Here is a 16431-nt window from a genome sequence, read left to right on the forward strand (position 1 = left end):
TATATATATATATATATATATATATATATATATATATATACACACACACACACACAGTATAAGTAATGCTTAGTATTTTCACTGCAACTTTTTCACCATGAAAATATCAAAGTAGATCTTTAAGAAATTTAGATTTTTGATATGCTATTTAATATACTTAGCATTCTATTTATTTTAATGTAAACAAATCACTATCAAATATGCTCTTTTCTTACCAGTTTTAAACATAATATTCATTAAATGTACACATAAGTTCTGCCATTCATCCACTACTTTAAATAAGTGATAAAATTTAAATGACTACAATGGTCAAGAATGATATATTATAAATTTATATAAGATTTGATTTAAATGTTAGCCCTTCATATCATCTCGTACAAAGCTTTAATTTTCCTATTTTTAGTGAAATTCCCAAAGGAGCTTTCAGAAGGTACAAGATAAGTAGGTTTCAAGAAACCATTGAATACTTCTATAGGAAGTAAAGAAGAACTTAAATGATAACAAAACTCTTATTTCCTGGTATGATAATTATCTAAAAACATCTTTCACCTCCAAATTGTGTCAGAGTAGACTTACCCAGTATTTAAGTAGAAGTCTTCTTTGTGTATAGCCAGACAGATAACTTCATTGATATTAATGGTGCCATTAGGTGTGGTAGACTTATCATTTTCATAGTAGCTCAGGAAGCCTCCTTCCAAAACACACCACTTTTTATTTGTCTCTAAGAATTTAAGGCAAAACATATAAGTTGAGTTATATTAAAAAGTTTAATTTTTTAAAAAAATATATGGTTTTAAATAAAGCCTGGGTGTAAATAAATACATTTATTAATTTCCTGTTTCACGTAAAGTGTATATTATTGCTGTATGGGAGATAAAGTTGTCACCCTCTCTGCTCTCAAAAAAATTTTCAATCTAGTAGCAAGGAATGTACAAGACAAAAATGGCTATGACACTGATGACCAGAGAAGCAGGCAGAGCCATAAAGAGTCTGCTGCAAAACAGCTCTGACACTGCAAAGACTAATGTCTGTGCAGGATATTAGGAGGAAAAAAATGTAGCAGCTGATGGTAGGAAGGTATGTAAAGGAAGAAATGGTCAGAGCCTGTAGTTCCCTTAATGCCTTGTTTAGAGGATTTAAAATTCATCTTATGTAGGGGTCAGCACACTACAGCCTGCAGGCCAAATCAGACCATCACCTAAAATATGCTTTAGCTCTATAGACATTAATGCCTATAGATTAGATAATTTCCTAAATTTGATCACTGTATTGTGGTTATTGTAGGGCATTATTTATAAATGCTCTTCTTTTTAAGAAATACATACTGAAGTACTAAGGGCAAAGAGGCTTCTGTAACTTACTTTTAAGTGATTCTGAAAAACAAATGTACATATAAAGAGAGATTATGAGAGAAACAGGTAAAAATACATGCATGTGTATATAGATGATATACATTCATATGTGAGTATATATTCAAATACACAGAAAGAATGAGGGTAAAGTAAATGTAAAGTGTTAATAATTGAGCTACCCGGGTAAAAGGCATACAGGAATTCTTTGTATTATTCTTGCAACATTTTTGTAAGTCTTAAGTCAAAATAATTAAAAATAAAAAGTTTAAAATATATACACTAAACTGCTTTTTAAATGTCCCTTTATCATAATATTAGGCTCTTTTTTTTTCGAGTTGGAATCTCACTCTGTCACCCAGACTAGAGTGCCGTGGCTGCTCCCGGCCACCACAGCCTCAACCTGCTGGGCTCCAGTGAACCTTCCGCCTCAGCCTTCCAAGTAGCTGGAACTACAGGCGCATGCTACCATGCCCGGCTAATTTTTTGATTTATTGTAGAGATGAGGTCTCGCCAAGTTGCCCAGGTGGCTCTCAAACCCATGGGCTCAGGCAATCCTCTCACCTCAGCCTCCCAAAGTGCTGGGATTACAGGCTGAACCACCGAGCCCGGTTACATTAGGCTCTTATATAGGGATGTGGGTGAGAAGTAAAAGAAAAAAAAAAAAAGACAATGCATTTAGCTTCAAAAAACCATCACTAAAAGAAACTACTCAATAGGTAGATGCCTTGAGAGCTATAGAACCATTATATTCTGAAAAACAAATGACAAATGAAAAGTGCAAGCACAACTGGCAGAAGTAAAGAGTACAAACAAATCCTTTATGGGTCCTGGAAAAGAAAGCTAAGAGACCCAAGCAATTCCTAGTGGAAGGTGATACATTATTCCAGGGCCCACAAATCCAGTTAAATGAAAATAAAAGGTCATAATTTTAAAACACACATTCACGTTTACAGATTTCTAAAATGTAAGAAAAGGCAAACTCAAACTACTAATCAAAAGAAGCCATGAAATAATTTCCAGACAACGCACTCAGATGACTAGAATAATATTTATAAGATAATAAAGCCCCCCCCCCAAAAAAGGCAAAAATATTCAATACCTAGATAATCATTGGCACAGATCAGGAATTCTACCCCTGTTCTCAGTCAGCTTGTGATCTCATGAAAGGGGAAATGCATTTGGAATGACAAGCATCAGGTCGTCCCTTTAGCGGACTAGAAGCATTCAAGGAGGTTAGCCACCCTCAGACAGGAGTGATAAGAAAAAAATTGGGAGGGCCAAAAAAATCCTTTAAAATAGTCCTTTATGATTGAGGAGGCATGTTTCTAAAGTGGCAAAAACTGCATTCGGGGCTACAGTCATCCCATGACTCTGTGAAAGAACAGTGTGAGAAAAGTCACAGAAAGGTGAAATTCCAGAAACCCTATCTGGCTGGAGAATTCTGACTGCAGCCAGTTGGAAAGGGGGAGGTGGGACCACAGGTTCACGACAGAGGCCAGGCCCCAAATGTCTTACATGACAGGTGTTCTGAAGTTTGTGCCTCTCTCAGTAGACAAGTGGGAGCCATTCGAAGGTCTTAAACAAACAGTGCCAAATGAATGATGCATAAAATAAATGGGAATGCAGAATTTAATTATGTAAATTCTAATGGGAAACAAATGACAGAGCTCTTTAAAAAGGTTCATACAAACTCATATTAACTTAAAATGATGGGCTTGAGGAGATTTAGTTCTGTAGCATTATCATTTCTATAACCATTTCTTAGCTTTGTTTTTATAAGTGAAATAAGCCAGAGGTCAGACAAGCCAGATGCAGCTATTACCTTTGAGGACTTATAACAACAAAGCTGTGATAGGAAGTCGTGATTGATTTGGGAAAAAATAAAACACTTTAGCAAGATTAGGTTAGATGATATTGGTCTGCTTAGGCCAATGTAGTCGTGCACTCCTGAATTTGACTTTGAGAAATGTCAGCATCCTCCATGAAACCCCCTTTGCTGCAGCAGTCTTACTGTCACTAGAATATATTCATTGAAACAAAATTGGGGCCACAGAATGGGTAATGCTCAGGACTCTGCTGTTTGATAGACAAGAACTTGTGTGTAAGGTAGAAGTGAAGTGTGTATACTGGCCAGAGGGGCCATTCATTCTTTCTATTTATTTAATTTTCATGTTTACAGCAGTGAAGAAAAACATTACTATGAGATTTACCCAAGCACAGGTAAAGAACTCCAGAGGCAATGGATGTGAACGCTAGGATAGAATGATATGGACAATGTAGTTGGGTGCCTTGGTTGTCAGCAACAACCCATAGGACAACCTAGCTAAACTCAAAAGCTAACTAGAAGCCAGGGGTAGTTGTGCATACACATAAGCCCTTCACTGCTCCTCCTCGTCCTCCTCCTCATCCTCTCATATTTATGTGCCATGCACTATTCCACACATTTTACATGCATTAACTCACTGAATTCTCACAACAATCCTATTATGTCAGTTCTATTATTATATCTCTTCCTTGTATCCTTTTTACAGGCACATGACAGTTGAATGACCTTCCCAAGGTCACACAAGTACTTAGCATCAAAGCTGGGCGGAGAAACCCAGGCAGCTGGATTCTGGAAGCTACCCTCTTAACAACACATAATGCCTCTGTGTACCTGTTATAAACTTGAACTATAAGTGTCCATGTAAAAAAGTATTAGGGTAGAGAAGAAGTCCTATCTTCTAAACACATAAATACAATAAATTTGAGGTAGTTAGGCAAAATGATTATTTTTGAAACCATAAAGTTGTTTCCTGATGAAGAATTTCCTAAATTGACAGTATTCAGCAACCACTGAAAATAATAATACACATTCAGAATCCTTTCCATTGAAAATAAATGTGTTTTAGCCTTGGAAAAACATTTTTAAGCTATACAACTTAGGCTTTCATAGAACAAATGATCTTCAACATTCCTCAATATTAATAATATGAAATTAAATATAAATAGACACAAATAGAATATTTAGTAAACCGTATCAACCACTTTCTTTTTAATACTCAAACCATGTATAAACAAATCAAGGTAAGATACCAAAGGAAAAAAAACATGGTTGGGTGAAAAAAGGGAAGCAAAACCAGGACGCTATTATTCAGCTCTGTACTGAGGTTTAACAAGAGCTATCAATCTTTCTTTTCATGAACACTAAATTGAAAAGGAAAAAAAGAAAAAGAAAAATACAGATCAGTCTTCATAACCAGAGGCTAAAAAAACTGCAAATCTTAAAAACCCAAACTGACAATTTGAAGCCTCTCTAACTCTGAAGGGCTGTATGCATTTTATTTGCAGACTTTTGTCTTCGTTTTTAATCATTTTGCTCTATGGCTGTCCTGACAAGTACTGATGGAGTGGTATCGTCCAGGTGCTTGCCTTTCAGAGGCAAAGGTAACAACCACACTTTAATCTCCAACTCTTTACAAATAATTCATTTTTTTCCATAAATCTGGGGCTCAATCGCAGTAAATGCTACCACAGAATCTTGACAGGGGGAAAAAAAACAAACCCAGACGTTTTCTTGCTAGTTCAACTCTTTCTTTTTCCTTTTAAAATAGGTTTTTAGTATTAGTATTAGTATTACACAGAATATGCTCTGTGCCAGTAATTTTATCTTTTTATACCCAGGTCAAAAACATAGTATTAACAGGCGACTCACATGTTTGCATTGGTGGTAACTTGCCTAAAGAAATGGTCATTCGTTTAACAAATATTTATCAGATGTTAACACAGTTTCAGACATCAAAGATTTGATAATCCTGAACAAGCCAGAAAATGCTGTTGTCTCATTGAGCCTTCACTCCAGAGGGAGAGAGAAACAAAGCAATGGAAAAGGCATCATCTCCATGTGATCAGTGCTGTAATAGACATATACAGCATCCACTGAAAGAGAAGGGCCAGCAATGGGCTCATCCCTTACAGGCTACCAGAGGGGCCTCTCTGACTAGGTGCAATGAATTGATTCCTGAAAGACAGGAAAAAGCCAGACGGGTAAGTGCCCTCCTCGCAAAGGAAACAGCAACTCCAAAGGTCCCAAACAGGCAGGGAAAGATGTGGCATGTTCCAGGAACAGAGAGGAAATCAGTGCAGGGTGGCATGTGAGTGTGGAGAGGAATGATGGGAGATGAAGGAAGGGAGGCAGGAGAAGGTATTTCAGGTCACGACAAAGAATAGGGCTATATTCTGGAATGGGAAATTCATAAATGTAATTGATCAATGTAATTACATGATCCAATATCCTCTGATTTCCTTTTTTTTTTTTTTGCTTGTTCTTTAAAAATGAGGTTTTGTTATATTGGCTGGATTCAAACTTCTGGACTCAAGTGATCCTCTTATCTCAGCCTCCTGAGTAGCTGAGTGATTTCCATTTTTAAAGATCTGCAATCCTCTTTTTTTTGGAGGAAGTTTTGGTGGGAAGATATAGGAAGACAAATAAGGAGGGTACTGCAGCAGAGGCAGCACATGATGGTGTCTGGAGTCAGAGGAGCCCAATGGAGATGAAGAGTAGCCAGTCACTTCAAGATCTATTTTGAATTTGAGGTGATAGAACGTTCTTATAAATTGGATGGAAGAATTAAAGACAATCAAAGACTGTCCTTCCAGGAGATTATTTTCAAACAAAATCATTGCTGTTGTGCCGCAGAGACAAAATACAAAAGCTCACTTTCATATAATTTAAAAAGGATTGTTTGAAAGTGGAAAAATATCAATAATTAAATGACATATATATATATATAGGGACTGCATACATATCTTTAAAAAATATTAACCAAAAAAAATCCATAATTAATAACTTATAAAAGATAAAAGGAAAGAATAATTTAATTACAGCTACTTATAATATCAATGCAGTACTCGAGTGATTTTTAGAAAAACAATACATTTTAAGGAAATATTAGAGAAAACTGGTAAGTTTATGAATATTATAACCACAATTGTCAACAAATAAATTAACATTTGTTTTTAGCATGCAGAATGCCTATAATATACTGAAAAGCTTTAGGAAGAAAATATTGTATTTCAATCTCTATTTGATCTTTATAAAAATCAAGTGGTTTGAGGAGTGAGTCTATGATCTCCTAGTAATTAGAAGAAACATTCTAGAGAGCTTATAAACTTATTCACAAGTACATTAATTGTTGTATTCAGTCATTTTAACAAGTGATACATTCAATTCACAGGTTTTCCAGGTACTTATATATTCTTCTGATCAGTTATCTTTTGACTACATAAGGATTAAAGACTGATAGAGCAATAGAAGAGGGAAAATTATGTAACATTTGACATTTGTTTTATTGGTTAAAGGAAGACAAAAACCGATTGTTGAAGGGGGGAAAAACATCTATATTCAAAGGATAAAAATTTTCTGCCATTCTACTGTCACCTGGCTGTCACATTTTGCCCAAGGCCAAAGTGTTACAATAACAAGGATAACATAAATCAGTTATAAAATTCTGTTTCAGGCTGAGCTTCATTTTTTATGTGAAAATCAGCATAACAACCACTGTCTTGCAGACTTTTATGAAAATTACAATGAATATATGGAAAGTTCGTAAAACAATACCTTACACATAGTCCATGCTCACTAGAGATCAGCTATTCCTATCTGGAAAGTCTAATAATGGATAGTTAATCCCAATACAGTTTTGCTTTGGGATATATATAAAACATTTTAAAGAAAGCATTTATACTGAAATTAAAACTTCAAATGTACAAGTACCAGGATTAACACTCCAAAGTGAGTTTGTCATCCTATTTTTCCTTTCATGAAACAATACAGCTGAATTATACCACCTAGAGAACTAATGCCAGGCTCCTGAGCTGATCAACACCCATTAATTGGCCTGTCGAGCAACTGACCTGTAAAGAGAGATCTTATGTATGCTCTCTTTGTCCCAGTAAGAGAGATCTCATTATATTTTGCTGCCTCAATTTCTTGAATTAGTTTGAACGTCTATGACATGAGCATGAGGCCTCTGTCTTATTCATTTTTATACTCCCAATACCTAGCACCGGGCAGACACAAGGAGTTGGATAAATGAATGAATCAATGTCCATTGTGACTCTGCTCAGATAATTCCCCACACCTAGAATATGCTGTTAAATCAAATCAATCCCCCTTATTATTATGAAACCAAGCTTGAGTTTTATTTCACTTAAACACAAGCATACAACCTTCTCATCAAAACAAACTGAACTACTTGATATCACTTAGCACTTTAATTGAATAGTTCTTCCTATGTGTTCCCATTTATCTGTGTCTTCTCACCAGTGGGTGTGTCCATCCCTAAGAGAAGAGACTGAGTTGCACCATTTTTTGAAATAACCCTTAAAACCTGAAGCAGAACCAGTTGGCCCCAGGGTAGACATCAGTGAATTCTGTTGAGAATTCACTCCGCATTCCAACCCCGTGGTAAATCCCTGCTGCAGTGCATAAAATCATATCTGTGCCTAGAAGCATTTATAAATCCTCAAAAATATCTCTCTACCGCAAGATCAAATCTAACATCTTAGGGGGAAAAAAAATCAAAATTTAAACCTAATTGTTTCAATAATGGAAGAAAGTTTTATCAGATAACAGTAGCGGAAAAGATACCTTCGAGCAGCTTTTTGTCTGAAGAGAGTTTAGAAGCAGCGGAAGGTGCTTGATACAAAAAGTCACAGAGGAATGTGGACTGGGAAGACTCTTGACTTAATCCACCCTCGGAATGAGTGTCATGTTGAGGGAAATCTAAAAAAATTAAAGAAATAAAACACTTGAAATGCAAACAGTTTTCCCTTTGCTTATAAATATGTACATGAGTTCTGAGCTAGAGGAAAAATGACTTCAAATGTACCACAAAACAGAGATATTCATTTAACTTTGCATAAAATTTACAAATAAGCACTTAAGTCATGTTTATTATTCATATATGAAAATCGGATTTAATTTTGGTGGAAATGATTATGTAGGATTAACTATTTTATTCTTCCATTTATAAAGATCAAATAAATAGAAAAGGTTTATCTCCTAAACTCTTTTCTTACAAGGATATAAAAAATAGTCATAAGCATCTCCCATCTTTTTGTTAAATACCTTTTTCTTCATTATGACAGTTTTTCTTATTGGAGGGAAGAAAAACAGATTTATGCTTCAGTCCATTTAAAGATACAGTAGAAGACAGCAGGTTAATGCAGAAATGGTGACGAACCTGAGAATTTGTTATGGTAGAGAAACTCCATTTGAAGACTCTGCCCAGCTTTCTTGGCCAGTAGATAGGGGGTGCTATGCACAGGGTCTCCGGTTGCACACATGACATCTGCTCCACTGAACAGTAAAGTCATTGTTTCTAGAACATCCGGTTTCACTACAGCAGCACACAGAGCCTGGCCATTAAAAGATAACAGACCTTTTAAGGGGAGAAAAGAAGGTTCTAGCTATTAAAATGAGTGAAAATCTGACAATTAATTTATGAGATTAAGTTTGTATTCCTTTTATCCTCAATTAGGTAATAGGCACAAAAGACCTGCCTTGTGTGAATTTAAATTACAACCCAAGATATTCAAGTCGCAATTCAATGTTTTGTTGCTGTAATGTCCCTTTCAAACCTAATCCATCATATTTTCTTGGAAGACATTTTGATGCTTACATACTATGATAATGGATGATGCTCAAAAAATTCAAAACATTTCAAGTTCAAAACATCAGTAATAATGAAATATCCATTAAATGTTTTATTATCTGAATGCTAATATATTTTTTCCAATCTAATTAAGAGTTGCAGAATATTACCATTGTGCTGTGGGAATTTGAAAGATGAGTGCAAAGAAAATGTATAATCTTTCCTTTTGGGGGTCAGAAATGAAGGCAGTAGTAAGAGTAAGTCAGAGGCAATACAACAATATTATTGTTTGGCATGATGGCCCACGTCTGTAATCTCAGCATTTTGGGAAGCACAGGCAAGCAGATTGCTTGAGCCTGGGAGTTTGAGACCAGCTTGGATAACATAGCGAATCCCTGTCCATACAAAAAATAAAAATAAAAATAAAATAGGCAGTTTCTCTTGCCCATTTCAGCTTTGGCATGTCTTCCTTTCTTTCTTCTAATCTTTCTCTGATAAACTTTTTTGTTTTAAAACTTAAAAAATAAAAACAAAAGATAAAAATGTTAGCCAGACATGTGCCTGTATTCCCAGCTACTTTGCAGGCTGAGATGGAAGAACTGTTTGAGCACAGGAAGTCAGGGCTGCCTTGAGCCATGATTGTTGTGATCATGCCACTGCACTTCAGTTTGGGCCACAGAGACTCCAACTCAAAAATAAAATAAAACAATAATATCGGCTTATGTTCTACATCGTTCTTGCATAAACAATAGGAATGCTGGAATCTGACTTTATTTTTTGCCTTGAAGTAATAAGCTGACTTTATATCTCTTCTCATCCTTTTCTTCCAACATTAAATCAGTCCTCAGACTTCACTTTATTGGCTTTCCATTTGCTTCCAAACCCTCAGACTGTGGCACCCTGAGTTAGTGAGAATCTTCAGTTATGAAGAAAAACATTATTCCCTCTTAGTGATGAATCTTTAAGTGAAACAATGAGAAAAACCACTGACACAATCTCATAAAAGAGAATAAAATTTAACAACTTTTTTTATCAACTAGTATAAAATATTTTATTATTTATCAAGAATCTTGGCACATGATTAAAAAGACATTAACATCATGTCTATTGTTATGTTCTGTTGAATACCTTATTTAATTCTTCTTTGGTGAGAGATGCCAAAAGGGTCTTTCTGAATTTTCCTTCTTTATATTTCTGAGTAATAAAGTTTTTTCTCTTTTCTACTGGTGAGTCCATGTGTAATTCTTCATCCTTTTGAAGATTCCCAGCCCAAAAGTCATTTGCTCTTTTGTTTCCAATGACTATAAAAAGCTGAATTGTCAAAAAAAAATCATAAAACTTATCAGTTCATACTATATATCTGAATCTGCAGAAAAACGAACCACATTACAAATTAAAGTATAACTTACAAGAAAACACAATAAAAGTTCAATGCTTTCAGGAAAATAAAGCATGAAAGCAGATACTGTATCTATTTTTAATATAGACTAGCTGCTCTAAATAATGGTAAAAATTAGCTTGGAAGGAACTGCAAACAACTCAAATTGCAGCAAAAGTATTTTTCTTCTTTGAAGCTCATATTGAGACAGATTCTTTTTAAATGGCTGAGTAGGTGGGCTAATGCTGACTAAAGTGGGCAGTAGTGGAATAGGAGACGGAAATGAAGACAGGACACAGCAAGTCAGATTCAATCACAGTTAATGACAGAGCAAGGCCAAGTTGAAGAACAGTAGATTTTGCCAAATGTTTTCAATCCTTCTTCTAATATTTTATCCATGCTGGGTTAAAAAGAGAGTTCTAAAATTTAAAAAGACTTGGCAAGCCTTTAAAAGTACTTATTGCCATTAAAGCGCTCTGTGCTTTTTATTTTTAAAATAATTGTATAATTCAGGAAATCTTCCGAAAGAGTTATGACTATCAAAAAGGCTATAAGACATTTTCATAATGTGGTGAGAACTTTATCAAAGAGCTCCTAGAATAATACATGCCACGCACTGCACACCTCCTCTCAGTCTCTGCCAACGCTCCACTGCTAAATAGAACTTACTTCAATGAGTTCATTGCTCCAAATGCTGGCATCCATTTTTAGACTTCTAACTTTCGAATCTTTGGGTCCCAAAGATCTATGTTGTCCTGAAGTAAAAAAAAAAAAAAATTGCATTTCTCTTAATTTGTATGTAAATTTATTTTACTTTTTTGAAAAAAATGTGTATATGTCTATGTACATGTCTGTATGTATCTGAGCATCTTCTCACCTTTAAAATACACTGATACCTACTTTCCTTGATGCCAAACAGTGGCAGTAATTAGACAATCATAACCAATCACAATAAAGATAACAGCAATCATCTTCATCAGCACCTTGCATTGGTATATAACTACACTTTTAAAAGAACATTTGTATTTGTGTGTGTGTATGTGTGTATGTGTGTGTGTGTGTGCGCGCATGCATGTATGCAGACACATATATAAATTTTCCTCATTGGTAGTTAGTTAGAAACTGGAGGCCACTGAAAGCTTTTTATAGTATGTTAAAACCCCATGTATGTAAATATAGATATTAATTCCTTTACTATTACAACTTTACTACTGTAAACTTGCTAAAACTAGCTAATGAACATGTACTTAAAAATATGATATGGATTCTTTACTATTACTCTGGAAGACAGTAAGAGCCCAGCATTTTATCAATATCAATTAAACTGTGCTGTATAAATCATCATTCAGTCATTATTGTGCGCCTAGGCATATGTCAGATGACTTCTAAGCTCAGAAGGAACAAAGGTATACAAGTTACTATCCTTGATGTAAGAACCCTTTCCCTTATGAACAGCGAAAGTTCCTTCCTCTCCCTACATTAGGTCAGAGGTTTTTTTCCTTCCTTCTTTGAGATGGAAATTACACAGAGCACAGAGCCTCAGAATTCCCATGGCAGAAATCTGCATAGGTTTGCACTTTTAAAGACTACCTAAAGGCAGTATAGCACTCAAAAGGAAAAGAACTCAGAAGCCTATAGGAAGAATTGAAAGGGGACTGCTAGAGTTCCTACGCAAGACAGAATATGAGATAAAGCAGCAGAAGAAACAAAATGGAGAGGACAGATTTAGAGAAATTGAGATGATAAAATAAATGAAACTTGGAGGGCTTTAAGGAAAGTAGAAGGGTCAAGGGGATCTCTCAGGTGTTAGGCTTGGGTAGAGTATTGCCTCTGATCAAGACTGAGAAAATACGAACATAGGCATCGATGGCTTCATTTCTGACATGTTATTTTGTAGGTGTCTCTGGCAAATCTAAGTAGAAATACCAGTAAGTGGATAATTATGAGTTTGATGTCCAACAGAGTGAGAATCATCTGCTTAAAAATGAGTGTGGAATTCAAGTGATAAATAACTTCACTCAGGAACAACGAAGTGAGAGAGCTGAAAATGTAACTCAAGAAAACACATATGCCAGGAGCATGAAAAATAACTAGAGGAAAAAAATGGCTGGTAATAATGAACACACTGAGTGAGAATGGTATCTTGGAGGTGAGGGAAGATGGATGTCACAGAAAAACATACTGGTCAAGGGTCTCAAATAAAAAGAAGACAATAAAGATAAGAAGTGACCACACAGAAATTGAGAGGTAAAATAACACTGGTAAATATGGTGAGAATATTTGTACTGCAGTAGAGAGAAAAGAAGGCTGATACAGAATGCGGAAGGAAAACTAGGAAGTTAAAGGAATGAAGAAAACCTGTGCAGACTCTTTGAAACATCTTCTCTGAAAGGAAAAAGGGACAGAGAATGGTGTGCGTAGAATGGAAGGGGCAGCTTTCAGAAAGCTTGATGGCGTTAACAAGACAGATGTATGCAAGTTTATATGACGAAACAAAAGAAACCACGGTTGAATACCTACGTAACAGAGTAAAGAAGTGATGAGGTGAGTATCTTACAGCGGGAGGAAAGAAGGGAAGCTTAAGTAGAAAAAACAGCCACAGGCAGCACAAAGACTATTTCTTCCAGTTAAACTAGAGAGAAGGAAAGGGTGGGGAAAAAAATGCAAAGTAGAAGGCGAGCTGACTTTTTTGTTGTTGCTGTGATTGGTAAGAAAATCTATCTTAATATGATGAGAAATGTAGTAAAGAAGAATTCTAGGTGTATTCAGGATTCAAAGGAATTCTTGTGACCACACTGCTCACTGTCTGTGCTCTAACCGAGTTAGGTGCTCTGGTCCTATGGTCACTAAAACTTGTATTCAACATTAGTCCTGCACTTGGCACACTCTGTTGTAATTGCATTTGTATACTTGTGGAGGAAATGTCATGTCTTATACATCTTTTTAATTCCCTAGACCAGCACAGTATCTGATATCCTAAGTGGACTTTCTCTCCCCTTCTCCTCTCCCTCTCTCTCTCCCTTTCCCTCTCTGTTTTTCTGAGTGTGTAGGTACCTGTGTAGGTGGGAGTGGGGGAGAGGTAAGCCTAAAAAATTGTAGGGAAGATTCAATTTTAGGTTGTGGTTAACTTTCTCCAAGATCTCTATGATCACACACCTAAGATAGGGTCCATTGCCCTGAACTTGGACAACTGTCTGAGCAACCAAATACACTATACAAGTAGTCAGGTATAAGGTCACAATAAGAAAACCTTTCACAGTTCTAGTTATAGTTATTTTCATAAACTTCAATACTCTTGTGAAATGCTTCTATATAAATTATTATTATAAGAGACACTAGAGCTGGTATATGAAGTTCAGAGCTCAAAAGAACCTTGATGTGAAAACTTTGTCTTACAAAAAAATGACTAGGGAGAAATGGACAAATTTTCAAGCAAAGTTGTAAACCTGTCCAGGATTCACTCTAAAGTACACTCACCTAAAATCTAGAAACTGCAACACTGTCTTTTTAAAATCTATACATGGGCCAATAGGCACAAAATATGATTACATACTTAAAAACCAATTTTTACATCTAAGTCATGCATAAGAGAAGTTTAGAGTTATAAGTTATTTCTCAATTTGATTTAAATGTAATAAGCTTTCTCTGGTTTTACTTTTTGTACCCATTAGCTAGGACACATTATATATGAAAACAAAGATCATTCAGTGCTGATCTGCCACAAAGCCGCAATGAGTATAATTTATCACTAATTACCTGCACACTTCTTACAGATGACAACACAGAGATTGATGGATGCCCAATCAGGATCCGGGGCTTTACAATCTGCACAGCTCCTGTTGGATTCATTGAACCAAATCTTCTCAGCTACTTCATAATCAGAGAGAGTTTCTGCTATCGATTGCTGCACAGCTTCAATCCAGTCTTGCTTCTCTTTTTCAGACTCGGCTGTAAAGCTGAAACAATTAACGTTTCTGTGTTATCGATCTCCCTTGTAAAGGCCAATTAAGCAGTATGTTCAGTTTGCATATTCATTTCACTCACAAATTAAACAGCAGCTGAAAAATATGCCTGCTAGGCAGTTCTGGGTTGTGTTTTCTGTTAAAAATCAGCGAGTTTGACACTTCTTTTTTTTTTCTTGCTTTTAATTTTACACATTGCTTATGACTTTGTTTACATATCTTGAATCAGAATTAATGTACACATTTTTCTGACAAGGATATAAAATTTGCCTTGTTAGGCAAAGGGCTTAACAAGAGGCCATGTTTCCTAAGCAATGGTTATATAATAATCAATAAGAGACAGGCAGAGTTTCAGCGCTATTGGGATATTTTGCCAAGCAAGTGTGCCATGACAGCCTGAAACCACATTATCAAAAACACACACCAGAAATTGTGATTTTTTTCAGACTTAAAAATAGATTAAAAAAAAAATTAGAAGCATGCCCAGATGGTTTTAAGAAACTGAGAAATAAAAAGTTTCAAGTGGTTACTATTCTAACAGATTTCTCACACATTTTTAGCCATGTTCCAATTTATCTTAGTGTTTATTGGGTGCTTGAGTAAAGGTTTAACACATTAAACATCAATTCTCCTTTCAAGAACTATTTACTGAACACCTACAATGTGCCAGGGAATGTGTTACAGTGTTACATACTCGGTCAATGACATACAAATAATTCTTTCCATTAAGATTTTCAGTTCTAAAAATGAAAATGATTTAAAATATAATGAAAATAACAGATGGCTAATATATTCGAAATAATCCATAAAAATGATAAGTGACCTACACGGAATATATTTTTTGAAACTCATTATGATTTCATTATCACTTTAATACTGATAAGATTCTTGATGGTTTCGGGTTCTACTAGAAATTGGTTATAGACAATAAATAGATCTACATTTTTAGTTGTAGCTAGAATCTGCATATATGAAAATACAGCTTGTTTTTTTATGAGGTAATTTATTTCTCAAAATTTGAGCCAGTGGACATATTTCAACAGGTAAAATGAGTAACAGACTTGGTAGTATCTTTTAAATTGCTAAAGAATTGTCAGTTCTTCAAAGACCTACAGCAATGACCTCTGACCTACATAGTACCCTGTAGTATGCTAATTATTTATGACAAATGACTTAATGTAGCTGAATGCAAAAGATATTAACTTATGCCTATTCTGTATACTAAAGGTATGGAGTCATTATAGTTTATTATACTATATTAAGCACTTTATCTGTTTCATTGTCATAATGATGCAAGTAGTAGAATATCATAATACAAGATATATAACAAAATGCTAAAACATTTTGATTAATAAGTGCAGTAAGATCTATTGAATTCAGTATCATTTTAAGCTGGAGTCCCTGGGAAAAATCACATGGAGCAATTATAATTAGAAATTGGTCTTAAACAAAGCACTATACTTGATTAGGCTAAAAGAAGGTACATAACAATACAACTTAAATACAATATAATATGGTCTTTTTATTTTATTCTTTATAAATGAGAAGAAATTTATCACATATTTGTTAATAAAAAATTAACATAGGCAGGGTGCAATGGCTAAATGCCTATAATTTCAGCACTTCAGTAGGCCAAGGCAGGAGGATTGCTTGAGCCCAGGTATTTGAGACCAGCCTGGGAAACAAAGTGAGACCTCATCTCTGTAAACAAAAACAAAAACAAAAACTAGTCTACTGTGGTGGTATGTGCCGTAATCCCAGCTACTTGAAAGGCTGAACCAGAAGGATCACTTGAGCCCAGGAGGCTTGTGGTGAGCCGTGATATCACTGCACTCCAGTCTGAGTGACAAGAGTGAAATCTCAATTCAAAAAATATATATACCAAGTCTTCTAAGAAAAGGAGGTATTAAGAAACTACTCGAGCCGGGCTTGGTGGCTCAGCCTGTAATCCCGCGCCTTTGGGAGGCTGAGGTGAGTGGATTGCCTGAGCCCGTGGGCTCGAGACCCGCCTGGGCAGCAAGACCTCATCTCTACAATAAATCAAAAAATCAGCCGGGCGTGGTAGCGCATGCCTGTAATTCCAGCTACTTGGAAGGCTGAGG

General features: G+C 35.5%; 1 protein-coding gene across 1 annotated transcript in view; it reads right to left on the reverse strand.

The window, feature by feature from the left end:
• ARAP2 (ArfGAP with RhoGAP domain, ankyrin repeat and PH domain 2) overlaps positions 1-16431 on the reverse strand; it is a gene marked incomplete at its 3' end in the record, with an annotated part of 112456 nt that overhangs the window by 28616 nt on the left and 67409 nt on the right. The window contains exons 10-15 of the mRNA XM_008056542.2: positions 14124-14323; positions 11037-11122; positions 10118-10300; positions 8579-8753; positions 7984-8118; positions 577-721 (exon numbers count right to left, since the gene is read on the reverse strand). Coding sequence (XP_008054733.1) covers positions 577-721; positions 7984-8118; positions 8579-8753; positions 10118-10300; positions 11037-11122; positions 14124-14323 — 924 coding nt within the window. The remainder of the gene's footprint in view (positions 1-576; positions 722-7983; positions 8119-8578; positions 8754-10117; positions 10301-11036; positions 11123-14123; positions 14324-16431) is intronic.

Source organism: Carlito syrichta, unplaced genomic scaffold (genome assembly GCF_000164805.1).
Source record: "Carlito syrichta isolate Samal-C Ts95f unplaced genomic scaffold, Tarsius_syrichta-2.0.1 Scaffold302394, whole genome shotgun sequence".
NCBI lineage: Eukaryota > Metazoa > Chordata > Mammalia > Primates > Tarsiidae > Carlito > Carlito syrichta.